This window comes from Helianthus annuus, chromosome 17 (assembly GCF_002127325.2).
Source record: "Helianthus annuus cultivar XRQ/B chromosome 17, HanXRQr2.0-SUNRISE, whole genome shotgun sequence".
NCBI lineage: Eukaryota > Viridiplantae > Streptophyta > Magnoliopsida > Asterales > Asteraceae > Helianthus > Helianthus annuus.
The window spans coordinates 819,030-832,891 of record NC_035449.2 but is presented as its reverse complement, the minus strand read 5'-3'; the positions used below and the strand labels follow the sequence as shown (position 1 = coordinate 832,891).

General features: G+C 39.8%; 2 protein-coding genes across 3 annotated transcripts; one reads left to right on the top strand and one right to left on the bottom strand.

Annotated features, from left to right (window-relative positions):
* Positions 1-9,112: 9,112 nt before the first annotated feature.
* On the top strand, positions 9,113-10,822 carry LOC110922964 (5-amino-6-(5-phospho-D-ribitylamino)uracil phosphatase, chloroplastic-like). The gene has a single exon (XM_022167157.2). It carries the CDS (start codon positions 9,566-9,568, stop codon positions 10,595-10,597), a length of 1,032 nt encoding a protein of 343 aa, XP_022022849.1. The 5' UTR covers positions 9,113-9,565; the 3' UTR covers positions 10,598-10,822.
* Positions 10,823-10,973: 151 nt separating this feature from the next.
* Positions 10,974-13,816, bottom strand: LOC110922965 (anamorsin homolog). 2 transcript variants are annotated; one of them, XM_022167159.2, is made up of 9 exons: positions 13,673-13,816; positions 13,544-13,600; positions 13,124-13,274; positions 12,756-12,913; positions 12,588-12,674; positions 11,748-11,907; positions 11,522-11,658; positions 11,330-11,404; positions 10,974-11,223 (listed from the first exon to the last, which is right to left on the bottom strand). In XM_022167159.2, exons 3-9 carry the CDS (start codon positions 13,263-13,265, stop codon positions 11,185-11,187), a joined length of 798 nt encoding a protein of 265 aa, XP_022022851.1. In that variant the 5' UTR covers positions 13,266-13,274; positions 13,544-13,600; positions 13,673-13,816; the 3' UTR covers positions 10,974-11,184. The 2 variants fall into 2 exon arrangements, with proteins under 2 accessions (XP_022022851.1, XP_022022852.1); XM_022167160.2 differs by lacking the exon at positions 13,544-13,600 and having other exon boundaries at positions 13,673-13,815.
* Between the last annotated feature and the right edge of the window lie 46 nt (positions 13,817-13,862).

Here is a 13,862-nt window from a genome sequence, read left to right as displayed (position 1 = left end):
GCAGCAGCCACGTTTTTTCCCACCGGAGCAAGAAGAAATACTCCACCGTTTAAACCGTGTGGAACGAGACTTCGAACAAGAACGCAAGAGTAATCGTGGATTTCTCAAGGGTCTAGCAAACCTACTGAAAGGGAGGAAGAAACGAGATCATTAGCCTTCTTATGTATTGTTGTATTTACAATTTAGTCCCTGCGTGGACAATTATCGTATTTCAGTCCCTACGTGGACTTATCTTTTAGTCCCTGCGTGGACATCTATCTCGTACTGGTCCCTGCGTGGACTTGTTTTTCTATAAACCTCTGCGTAGGTATTTATTTATTTAAAAGTCCCGTTTAGGGCAGCGTGTAATCATATTTGAAGTTTATGGAATGTTATGTTATAAATTTCATTTTTGTTAGTATTATATATGAAATAAATTAAAAATCATTCCTTTTAAATTTAAATCTGCCTAAATAAAGAATCTTAAGAGTGAAACCTAGCCAGGTGTCTTTATAAGATCTGGCCAAGATGGTAAGACCTGATTAAAAGATTCAGATTTCCAGTTAACCTCTGTAATCATGTTAACGTTCATGGCAGATGTGATTCGTTAAAAATCGCACGCGTCATTCTTATATAAGAATCCTTCTAAGGATTTCAAAGCCCAATTAAATGATGTATAAATCATGGGTTAAATCATCAATAAAGATGATCATTTATTAAACATCCATTAGTGATGTAGTGCCTACGGGCCAAACTTGTTAAAACATCCATTAGCGATGTAGTGCCTACGGGCCAAATTATAAAACATCCATTAGTGGTGTAGTGCCTACGGACCATAATTATTGTCATATAAGACAAAAGGCAGTGGTAGTCTATGACTCCCTGTCAGAAAAGGTAAAAGAACTACGGTTCAGACCTTCATGCCTTGATTCTCTGTAATCCCGGCTAGTATTATAAAAACGTCCTCGTGACTAGGCTTTTATGCCACTAGCAATATTGTTTGTAATTAGGATAAGTATGTTCAAATCCTAAATAAAAGTGAGTAACAAATTAACCAGATATGGTCTCTGTTTACCATGGTTAATGAATTGCCATAAAAGACAATTCCATAATAAACTCCTAAATAAAATTTTCGTTATCTTCTGTAACAGATTCAAGTTACCATGGCTGATCCTAGTGTGGAAAATAGCCACTCGAAAGAAGACGAATACGATAATGCCCAAGTTCATTTGACGGGCGCAGAATTGAAAGCTCTTGTCGACAATGCTGTTAAGGCAGCCCTGGATCGACAATACGAGGAGTATACTGAATCTCGGAGCAGAACCATATCCAAACCACACTCAAAGCCGAAAACCCACTCAAAATCTCACAGCAAACCACCGTCCAAGTCTAAAAAGGACGATGATAATCACTCGTCCAATGAAAACAGTCTCCGTCCAGAAAAGGTATATACTGATGCATCTCGCGCCAGAGGCTGCACCTACAAGTACTTTGTATCATGCAAACCCCGAGACTTCACTGGGGAGAAAGGAGCGGTCGATTGTATGACGTGGCTGGACGAGATGGACACCGTGGTGGACATCAGTGGATGCGCAGAGAAAGATGTGGTAAAGTATGTGTCACAATCATTCAAGGGCGAGGCCCTGGCTTGGTGGAGGTCTTTGGTTCAGGCCTCGGGAAAGGCTGTTATATATAGCATGACATGGGAGGAATTCATTTCTCTCATCAAGGAGAATTACTGCCCTCAACATGAGGTTGAAAAGATAGAGACTGACTTCCTGTCATTGGTGATGACGAACCTTGACTGTCAAGCTTACCTCACGAGCTTCAACACGATGTCCCGGTTGGTTCCGTATCTGGTAACCCCGGAGCCAAAGAGAATAGCTCGTTTTATCGGTGGTTTAGCCCCCGAAATAAAGGCAAGCGTAAAGGCCTCTCGGCCAGCGACCTTTAGATCAGTAGCCGACATATCTTTGTCCCTTACTCTTGATGCGGTCCGACAAAGATCGCTGAGGAACAAAGAGGCTGAAAAGAGAAAGCGTGAAGATGATACTTCACGGAGGTCGGGCAAGAAGCACCGTGGAAACGGTGATAACAAGAGAGGGTCGGAGTCAAGGAAGGATGGGCAACATTCTGGTGAGAAGCCCAAGTGCAAGAATTGCAAGAGACACCACTATGGGAAGTGCAGACTCGAATCAAACTCGCAGACTCAGTCGAAGTCGTATGCTTGCGGGTTATGCAAGTCCAAGGACCACAAGACCGTGGATTGCAAGAAAATAAAGGATGCAACCTGCTATAACTGCAACGAGAAGGGGCACATTAAAAGCAACTGCCCTAAATATGCCAAGAAGCCGGAAGAGGCCAAGAAGACCAATGCAAGAGTCTTCAGGATGGAGGCGAAAGAAGCAGTGCTAGATGATAACGTGATCACAGGTACTTTTCCCGTAAATGATATCTTTGCAAGAGTACTTTTTGATTCGGGCGCTGATAAGTCTTTCGTAGGTCATAAATTTTGTAAATTGCTGAATATGCCTGTCAAAACCTTAAACGTGAACTACGAGGTAGAGCTAGCAGATGGAACCATAGAAACCGTCTCCACTGTGTTAGATGGATGTGTGATATCCATTAAGAACCACTCATTTCCTCTATCTCTACTTCCCTTTAAATTGGCCGGTTTTGACCTAGTATTGGGTATGGACTGGTTATCTCACAACCAGGCCCAAATCGTCTGCAACAGAAAGCAAGTGGTGATAAAGACTCCGTCTGGTGAATCGCTTACCATTCGGGGAGATACCCAGTACGGATTGCCTGAGCAAGTGACTATACTCAAGGCTTCAAAATGTCTAAAGAAGGGTTGTGTCATCTACATGGCACAGGTGATTATTGAAGAGACTAAACCGAAGATAGAAGACATTCCCGTCATTTCGGAATATCCAGAAGTTTTCCCCGAAGATCTACCTGGGTTGCCACCAGATAGACAAGTGGAATTCAGGATCGATATCATCCCTAGAGCAGCACCTATTGCTAGAGCGCCTTACAGGTTAGCACCGACCGAAATGAAGGAGTTGAGGACCCAGCTGGATGAACTTTTAGCTAAAGGTTTCATCAAACCTAGTTCGTCTCCCTGGGGAGCACCTGTCCTGTTTGTTAAGAAAAAGAACGGATCGATGCGTCTGTGCATCGATTATCGTGAGCTTAATAAGGTCACGATAAAGAATAGATATCCCTTGCCGAGGATCGACGTTTTGTTTGATCAGTTACAAGGGGCAAGTTATTTTTAAAAGATTGATTTGAGGTCAGGCTACCATCAACTGAAAGTCAGAGATGAAGACGTACATAAAACCGCATTTAGGACTCGTTACGGTCACTACGAGTTCCTAGTGATGCCTTTTGGGCTCACTAATGCACCGGCTGCGTTCATGGATCTCATGAATCGCGTCTGCAAGCCGTACTTAGATAAATTCATCATCGTTTTCATCGACGACATTCTTATCTACTCAAAGAACCGAGCTGACCATGAGAAACACCTTCGTTGTATTCTCAAGCTCCTGCATCATGAGAAACTCTATGCCAAATTCTCTAAGTGCGAATTCTGGCTTCGAGAAGTCCAATTCTTAGGACATGTTGTCAGCGAGCGTGGTATCCAAGTGGATCCCGCTAAAGTTGAAGCTGTAATGAATTGGAAAGAGCCAAAGACGCCTACAGAGATTCGTAGTTTCCTGGGGTTAGCAGGATATTACAGGCGTTTCATTGAAAACTTTTCAAGGATTGCTGCGCCCTTAACTTCTTTGACCAAGAAGAAAGTAAAGTTCGTATGGGGCCCTAAGCAGCAAGAGTCCTTTGATATTCTAATGCAAAAGCTGAGCAACGCTCCTGTGCTGACACTACCGGAAGGTACCGAGGAGTTCGTAGTTTACTGCGACGCGTCACACACTGGCATGGGGTGTGTGCTCATGCAGAAAGGCAAAGTTATTGCCTATGCTTCGAGACAGTTAAAGGTGCATGAGAAGAATTACACCACCCATGACTTGGAGTTGGGTGTCATTGTATTCGCACTGAAACTGTGGAGGCATTATCTATATGGTATTAAGTTCGTGATCTATTCTGATCAAAAGAGCCTTCAACATCTGTTTAATCAGAAGGAGCTAAATATGAGGCAACGCCGTTGGATGGAGACTTTAAATGATTATGATTGTGAATTCAGATATCATCCCGGCAAGGCGAATGTAGTCGCTGATGCCCTAAGTAGAAAGGAAAGGGTGAAACCCATCCGAATCAATGCCAAGAGCATTGAAGTGAAGAATAATTTGATTGAAAGGTTGTTAGCTCCACAGCAAGAAGCTGTGTTGGAAGCTAACTATCCTAAAGAGAAGCTGGGAGTAACTGAGGAGCAGTTAACTCTTAGCAAGGACGGAATCTTACGATTAAATGGACGAAGATGGGTTCCAATTTATGGAGGACTACGAGATGTTATCCTCCAGGAAGCCCATAGTTCCAAATATTCTGTTCACCCTGGAGCTGATAAGATGTATCAGGATCTAAAGGCAAATTATTGGTGGATAGGCTTGAAAAAGTCTGTAGCCGCTTATGTAGCCAAATGCTTAACTTGTGCGCAAGTCAAAGCTGAGCATCAAAAGCCATCTGGCTTGCTACAACAGCCTGAACTTCCAGAATGGAAGTGGGAATGTGTAACTATGGATTTTATTACCAAGTTACCCAAGACAAGGAAAGGAAATGACACAATATGGGTTATAGTCGACAGACTGACTAAGTCAGCTCATTTCTTACCCATCAAGGAGACTTATAGCTCTGACATGTTAGCCCAGTTATATGTTGATAAGATTGTAGCCTTACATGGCGTACCTGTGTCTATTATCTCCGACAGAGATACTAGATACACGTCTCATTTCTGGAAAAGCTTCCAGCAATCTTTGGGCACACGTTTGAATTTTAGTACGGCTTACCATCCTCAGACAGACGGTCAGAGTGAGCGTACTATTCAAACGTTGGAAGACATGCTGCGTGCATGTGCTATCGATTTGGGTGGTAGTTGGGATAAGAACCTACCACTAATCAAATTCTCCTACAACAATAGCTACCATACCAGCATTAAGGCTGCGCCTTTCGAGGCATTATACGGTAGAAAGTGTAGATCGCCTGTTTGTTGGGCGGAAGTTGGAGATGTCCAATTATCAGGACTAGAGATAGTCTTCGAAACGACGGACAAGATTGTCCAGATTCGAGACCGTCTCAAAGCTGCCCGAGATAGGCAGAAGAGTTACGCTGATCCAAAGCATAAAGATTTTCACTTCGAAGTAGGTGAAAAAGTGTTACTTAAAGTATCACCCTGGAAGGGGGTGATGCGTTTCGGTAAGAAAGGCAAACTAAGCCCGAGATACATAGGACCTTTCGAGGTTATCGAACGTGTCGGGTCCGTTGCCTATAAGTTAAACTTACCGGAAGAGCTCAATGGAATTCACAATGTGTTCCACATCTGCAATCTAAAGAAGTGCTTCGCTGATGAATCATTGGTGATACCTCATACAGATGTGCATATAGATGAGAGCTTGAAATTTGTGGAGAAACCTTTGTCGATTGAAGATCGACAGGTAAAGAAGCTTTGAAGGAAGCATGTACCTATAGTAAAGGTCAAATGGGATGCCCGTAGAGGTCCCGAATTCACGTGGGAGGTTGAAGCCACGATGAAAGAAAAATACCCTTATTTGTTTGAGTAAATCTCGGGTCGAGATTTATTTTAAGGGGTTGAGGATGTTAACACGTGTCATGAGTTTACACGTGGCATTTAATATTAAGTAAAGGACTAAAGTTGACAAACCTTGAAAGTAAGTAATTTCGAGGGTTATAAATGTCAACGAAGGGTAAATATATTGTATAGTAACCCTAAACGATGCTCGTACCTTCAAACGAATAAATCATGGATCGTACGGAGCGAAACGCGGGAGAAAGTGAGAGATTACGAGCTACAGGGGTTAATTGTGTCAACATGTTTAATTAATACCTCTGAGTGACCCTTTGACGAACCCGAGGCTCTGTAACGGTAAAATACGCTCACCAGAATATACTATATAAATTTCACGAAGTTCCGTTTTAAAACGACAAAGTTATGATCAAATTCGTATGCGAGGGGTTAAAAGTGTCAACAATAAAAGTTAAGGCTTTTCGGATAGTAATTAAACTAACCGGGGACTTAACAGTGCGGGTAAAAGGCACGAGGCCCATCGAGGGCCAAATCGCAAAGTTACCCCTTCGAAACCGAAAGGTCAGGTTAATGATTACAAAAGATTTGAAAATCTTGGAAATCAGGCCTCAGGCGGCCCGCCTGAGTGAAATAAGCAAGTTAATGCGGGCCGCGAGCCACCTGTGGATACGTTTCTTGACATGAAGATTCAGGCGGCCCGCGTGCATATAGCCTGAATCTAATGCGGGCCGCGTACAAGTCCCAGATGCAGAATTCTTGGACAGACTTGCTGTTTGAAGTTGTGAACGATCATTTGAGCAATAAATGAAGCATGGGCGCCCTCTACATGACCCCTAGCACCCAGGGCCACCTGCTGAACATCCATGATGCCTTGTAGGTTGATGTGTAATGATCTTATGCATGAAATGGTACTATGAAAGGCCATACATTGTGCACAAGTAAATCACACCTCAAACCTGCATTCTAAACCATCTCTGGAGCTCTCAAGTTCTAACATTCTAAGTCGTGCACCAAGCTTCTAATAGGAGACCAGTAAAAGCTATCTGCAATTTATTTCAATTAAGGAATTATACTTGCAAAGATAAATACTTTTAACTTATTTTCCGCTATACGGGCTTGGGTTACGGTATTTAAAATACCGCTTGGTCGGGCAATTGACCCCAACTCATTAGTAGTTGGGTATTATCAATGTGACCCGTTTAAAAACTTGTTTTGTTGGCTTTACGCCTTTGGGGGCTTAATGACCATGTCCCGGATATCCTTGGCAGCATTTTACGAAATGGCCACGACCTTGACATCCGGGTGTAGGCGTACACCCGGCATTATGTCCATGACTATAAAAGTGTAGCCGTTGGTTTACCCGCCACGGTTTTATGCTATGTGGCGTGTCTATTAAACTTTAACCCGGCACGACCCGGGCGACCGAACGCATAGTAACATGTAATTCTTTACAAGATTTAATTATAAATTATCTCAAGTTATAAAGAGTTTGTGCCTTGAGCATTTAAACCAATTTTATTAAACATTTTACAAAAGTGTCAGTTGAATGTATTTACCAGTGTAAACTGGCGTATTTTCCCAAAAAGACTAAATGCAGGTACTATGCGTAATTGGCTGGGATTTCTCCTTAACATCATTAGAAGTCTCGCAAGCTTAAGATGCCTGAAGTCTGTTGAACAATACTTTGTTATTATTATTGATCCCCTGTGGATTTTATTTCAACAATGGTGATACTTTGATATTACACTTAACGTTGAAATATATTATCTTTATGTTTCCGCTGTGCATTCATATATATTGTGTGGTTTGACTATAATGTTGCCAACTACGTCACGGTAATCCCCCACCGGGCCCACCGGTGAGACACGTGGAAATCGGGGTGTGACAATCCTATATATAAGTGTTTTTACCATATTACCAAACTTTCGTAAAACGTGCAATGAGAAATTTGGTGTTTTCCAGACCTTATTTAAATGCAATTACACAAACTTTAGTGACTCACAAACGCACTACTAAACGCGCGATATCTGATTATCCATGACGAAACCTCATCCTCAACGCTTCATATCACATTATATCCAAAAATCATACCATTCCTACTCTTGCATTCACCTACCGGATCGTTCGTTCACTCTCATACCACGATTGTTCCCAATCTTTTGACATTTTATTCAAACCTTATTTACAATAAATCGGTCTAAACGTTCAATCCCTCAAAAAATATCCTCACCGGTTCAGTTCTGTCAAAATACTTCTTTACTTTTAAGACAATCTTCCATTCTTTATTACGCACAAACTTTACTTAGTCGGCCCATAAACGGGGTTTTCAAATAAGATTATATATAAATCGAATGTTATAAGATCAAAGATACTATGTTATGTACTTTTAAAAATTAGATTATAAATAAATCAAACGTTTGATTAACTAACTGTTTATGACATGCGATGAAAAACAAAAGTTCATGACATAAAATATTTGATGAGAGAGAGAATATTTTTACAGTATATAATATGTGACGGTAAGAATATATTGTATGTTAAACGCATGTAATGTTATATGTTAGATGCTAGATGCACGTAACATATTACGCTTACTATCGGAAGAGTAGGTATAGCATAGGTAAAAACATATATTATTATATCTATATAGTTTACATGATTCTACCTAAAAACATATATTATATCTATATAGTTTACATGATTCAGTTTCTACACTATTGGGTTAGAATCATGGGCTTATACTGGGCTAAAAGTCATGGGATAATCAATATAGATATGTTGTTGCTTTTCTGGCGTGTCCTAAAGAAGGAATTAACATGTGAACCAAAGTTTGGTCAAAAGTTTGTTTTGCCCATTCCCCTAAGCCAACTGAGTCGATGACTTGCTACATGCGACTTTAGATTTTACCGGTCGATCAAGCTGGGACCTCTTTTTAGTACATTGATTTTAATGAAAGTAAAGATGAGGATACTGAAAATTATCTGTAGTTTTTTTAGCAATTAAACATCTACTTCATTGATTATTCAACTTTTACATTTTTTTCATGGTGTACATGTAAAGTATGTTTTGACTTTTTGTATTTTTGTAATTTTTTACTTTTGTTAAACTTTATCTAAATGATATATTCTTTATCCTATTTAATTTCTAATTTATTTTTCTCTGATAATATTCGTTTGTTCACATTTTAGATAAAACTTAATACGCGATTGTGTTTAATTTTTATTTCTCGGCATTCTAGAACTTATTGAAAATAGAGTCGTATTCGAAATGGGGCATTTTTTGTATCATATGCTATAACAAGTGTCCGTAAGTGCTATTGAAACCAGTACCGGTATTCTTTTTTAACGGTTCTCAACTGACGTAAAATTCGTGTCGATGTTCTTTGAATATATCACGACTTTACTTTTGGATTCTCAATCGCTTCGTAATGTTTGGGAAACCACCTTCTCCCTGGTCTCCTACAAGCCACATAAATTATAAATTCTTCGTCCCCAAAAAATACTCGATCCGATTCCCAACAAATTCAGGTTCTCTCGTTATCCTTTGCTGTAAATAGCCCCTGATTTCGATCAACGGGGTATTTCCTCAATTAGGGTTTCTGGGGTTGTCATAAATTTGGGGATTTGTAATATTTTAGCTTAAAGATAGGATCTTTGTGGCAGAAGCCTGTTTCTCTTTATAAATCTTTCCCCCCCTTTTCACGACTGTCCAGAATAATTGATACAGTAGTTGGTTATCCCTCCCTCAAAAGATATTCTTTTTACTTTGTGGGCATCGAATCTTTTTAAGTTACCGTTTTTGTTAGATTCCACAATTATTGAAGGTGCTATATATTTCATATGAATTGTTGATTCCACAACGCTAGAGATGATTGAATCAATTGCTGCAACATCCCTTTTAGGCTATACTCCGGTTCTAGGGCCTTGTTTGAGAAATGTTTCTGGGAAACAGTTTCCGAGAGTTGGAGTGATTAAGGCCCAGGCGATGGAGTTAGCAAAAGAACCCAATCGGTATACAGAAAGAGAGCGATTTCCCGATAGTTTAGAGGATCTGAAACCGGCTTCCTGGCCACCTAAGAACAAGGCTGATAACCCGTTGTTACATAACCCGTTAGCCCGGCAAGAAAGAATGGGTTGTGGTTGGTTAGGTGCAATTTTTGAGTGGGAAGGAGTATTGATAGAAGATAATCCGGATTTTGAAAAACAGGCATGGCTTGCACTTGCAGAAGAAGAAGGCAAATACCCGCCTCCGGCTTTTGTTCTTAAGAGAATTCAAGGCATGAAAAACGAGCAAGCGATTTCAGAAGTTTTATGTTGGTCAAGAGATCCATCTCAACTGAAACGAATGGCTTCAAGGAAAGAAGAGATTCACCAAGCTTTACAAGGTGGGGTTTATAGGTTTCGTGATGGGTCCCATGAGTTTGTGAATGTTTTAACCCGTCACAAGATCCCAGTGGCTTTAGTCTCGATCCGCCCACGAAAGAATCTTGAGGAAGCAATTGTGGCGATTGGAATCGAAGGTGTTTTTAATGTTGTGGTGACGGCAGATGATGTTTATAGAGGGAAACCTGATCCGGAAATGTTTGTTTATGCAGCTCAGCTTTTGCAGTTCATACCCGAAAGGTGTATTGTGTTTGGGAATTCGAATCTAACAATAGAAGCAGCTCATGATGCTAAAATGAAGTGTGTGGCTGTAGCTAGTAAGCATCCTGTTTATGAGCTTACTGCTGCTGATTTGGTGGTCAGACAGCTTGACGAACTGTCGGTTGTTGACTTAAAGAATCTTGCTGATATTGAGTTGACTGAGTTTGGGTCAACGCCTGAATTGGAAATGGAGGTTGAGGAAGAAGATGATCAACTCCCACCTCCATCAGCAGCCATTGATGATGGTTTCTGGTAACTATGTAACTTGGTATAGTAGTTTATTGTTAAAATCCAAATTGGCAATGACCAGTGTATAAATATGAATTTTGGAAACCTGAATTTAGAATGTAAAGATATGGAAATGGGTGATCTTGCTCTATATGGATCTTTGATATATGTATAGAAAGTTACTTTGGGTTATCAAAGATGGTCTTTGAAATGTTCAGTATTTATATTCACCAATGAAATTGTCTTCCACTAATTTCCTTTTTAACATGCTTACATTATTGTGTTTTACTCTTGTTTGAAGTTGATACTTTATTTCATATGCACAAGGTCAATATGATACTTTCTTTTAGTCAATATGACCCGTGATCATATGAATTTAGGTCAATTCGGTTTGGGGAGCTTCGGGTGAAAATGGCTATAACATATTATAAATGACGACAATTAAAAATCAACACCAGAACCAGCATCCTATATATGGGTATGAACCACAAAACTGAGGTAAAATCCACATAACATATAAAAACATAATAACATTCACCATGGCTTCACACTGATCCAAGTTGAACGCACTTCAATGGTTCGGTATCTGGTGCATTTTGTTTACATTTGTCAATCCTAGATGTCAGCAGCAAGGAAGTTTTCAGATAAGGTCACCTGCAAGAAAAAAAGCTATCAGAATGTTGACATTGTTACCCAATGTGTGTAATGTTTATTGATCACAGTAGTAATGAATATATCCATTTAGAACCGACTAGCGCACCTTCTGGCCCAGCTTGAAAGGAGGGAGACCCTTATAAGGGCATGTGCCACATCGAAAAGCATCACCCAATCCACACTACATATCAACAGGAAAACTCTTATGAATATATATATTGTCATGGTTACAAAGATAAACCTATGTCTTGAACATCTAAGTTATGTTATATGATTTTCATGCAACAAAAGAACTTACATTGCCACAAGCTGACTTGGGGTTTTCTAACAGGTCCATAGTAACTCCCAGCTTTTGCACTTTCTCCTCTTCTTCAGCGCGCCCACATGTGCAATTTTTGCAAGCTTTCCTAGTGCTTCCAACTTCACAGTCACCAACTGCAAAACACAACATTTTAATTCGAAAGCGCCCAATTTAAGAAAACTAAACCCATAATCTTTATTTTAGAAAAAGTGAAGGCGTTTACCAGGTGGGAGCTGAGGTTTCTTCAAGTCCTCTTCAGATAAAAGACTATCCTCATCAATAAGATCCATATCATCAACAATCTGGACTTTTGGTAAGCTTTTCACTGGCTTCTTAAGGGAGAACGATGAACCGATCTTCCAAGTAGGTTTCTTACCTTTAATCTGTTAACAAGATTAATTAAACCAACTTGAAAGTGATTACTAATATGGAATGTCAGAGAATCAGAACCCTGGCTGTAACAAGACGAGCTACAATGGACAGTGTTTGGATGTGCTTGGTTGTCATGATAAGACAATCACTTACTTGAGTATTTGTAAAATTCTAAATATTGAAGAATTTACATGTAAATTGTAAAATGAAGCCTATATATTGGGATCATCTGAATCAGTTTTGTTACACTAATACTAAACAGAACAATTTCAATACAGCCAAACACTAGAAACAGACTATGTGCAACTTGAAATAACCACTTTCAAAATGGCATGAGTTTAAGAAAGCAACAAGCGCAGCAAGGCGACAGGGTCTAAGACCGAGGCCCTAAGCACAAAAGTGCATGGCTTTTTGTAAGCGAGGCGCATGGTACTTATATAATTCTTTATATATGTCTCATAGGTTTTTTTAATATATAAATCACCTACATATACAACCTAAAAAGCTATATGTACAGCATTTAGATGCACAAAAACTCTCCATGTACAAGAGGCGTGCCTCAGGCAGCCTTATGTAGTAAAAAACGTGGACCCCGCCTGAAGTTGCATCTCGTACATAGACGTGCTTTTTAAAAACAAACAAAACGCAATACCAAAAAACCTCTAAACGCAGCTGGAAACTAAGAACTCACCCCAAAAGATTGTGGTTCTGCCATCTGAACCACCTCTATATCCGAAAACCCTAAAACCAATAGCTTGCGTTCAAGAGAAGATTTCACCTACAAAAAGGTCAAAAGCGAGATTAGAATACAAATCTGTTATAATCGTACTTCTAACCTGTAAGATATCAGATGCATTACTGTCTCCTTGGCATCATCAGAAGTTTGATGGATAAAGATCTCTCCACCAGATTTCAACACTCGTGAAAATTCCTCAAACAACTTATCACTAGAAAGATCAGATGACTTCCCAATGAATACGACAAGATCAATGGATGATGAATCCACCGGCAAAGAACCTGCCACATGCCAACGTAATAATATGAGACAATTAACGTACAAAAGAATGTGCAACATAAAGTCAAATGCATAATATATGTGGTCCTAAACATGGTAAGACTTGTTAATATTGTCTTCTACTGAATCAAACTAACAACAACTTAATTATGTAAGCATATAAAATAAGGGCTAGAATTTGATAAAAATGGTTTGAGATAGGAGGCATGTACTTAGAGATGAAGCTTGAGTGATAATCCTCAAAGGATTAGTCTCTTCAATAGCCTCCTTCTTGACCATCCTAACAGCATTCAGAACTTCATTGAGTGAGACCACTGCATTGTCTGTAACTGCCAATACGCTACCTTGGGCCATTTTTGTGAGCTGCAGAAGATGATTCATTCATTATATGTGTATGTAAATCTTAAAATATAGTATTTAGACCTAACGGAGTAGAGGCTAAAAGAGGAACATATATATTCTTATTATTTTATTCATGTGTGTGTGTGATTAATTCAAATTCAATACATGCAGCAGCAGCAATTGATAACTAGCGAAATCATCATCTGTTTAATATATCAAAACCAGTACGCTTTATCCGATGAAAAGGAAGTGAAGGTAAAGGAGAATTAGGGTTTGAAATGGAAACTCACCGCGATGTCTTTATTTAATAAACAAGAAACCAAAAAAGGGGAGGAGATTAAAGGGTTCTGCAAAGATGGATTGATACGTGTTAAAACGAATTACAGTTTGTGACGGAATATATTTATATATAAAGTTACCGGTAAACTGGATGGCGACGACTGAGACGGCGAGGGGAATAGAGGTGATGCTACGCTATATGGACACCGCGTAACTGTAAAATACGGATTTTGCCCGACCCAAGTCGGCCCACCGCCCAATGTTCTATATTTTTCCCTTAATTACTCTAATGGTCCCTTTGTATGTACATGTTTTCATCAGTGCCCTCAT

What these genes read in the sequence shown, in the direction of transcription:
- LOC110922964 (XM_022167157.2), top strand. Translation starts at nt 9,566, where the DNA reads ATGATTGAATCAATTGCTGCAACATCCCTTTTAGGCTATACTCCGGTT.
- LOC110922965 (XM_022167159.2), bottom strand. Translation starts at nt 13,265, where the DNA reads ATGGCCCAAGGTAGCGTATTGGCAGTTACAGACAATGCAGTGGTCTCA. An exon ending in GAAACCTCAGCTCCCACCTG is followed by an intron (nt 11,659 to 11,747) that starts GTAAACGCCTTC and finishes TGTGTTTTGCAG; the next exon opens with TTGGTGACTGTGAAGTTGGA. An exon ending in CCAAGTCAGCTTGTGGCAAT is followed by an intron (nt 11,405 to 11,521) that starts GTAAGTTCTTTT and finishes GTTGATATGTAG; the next exon opens with TGTGGATTGGGTGATGCTTT.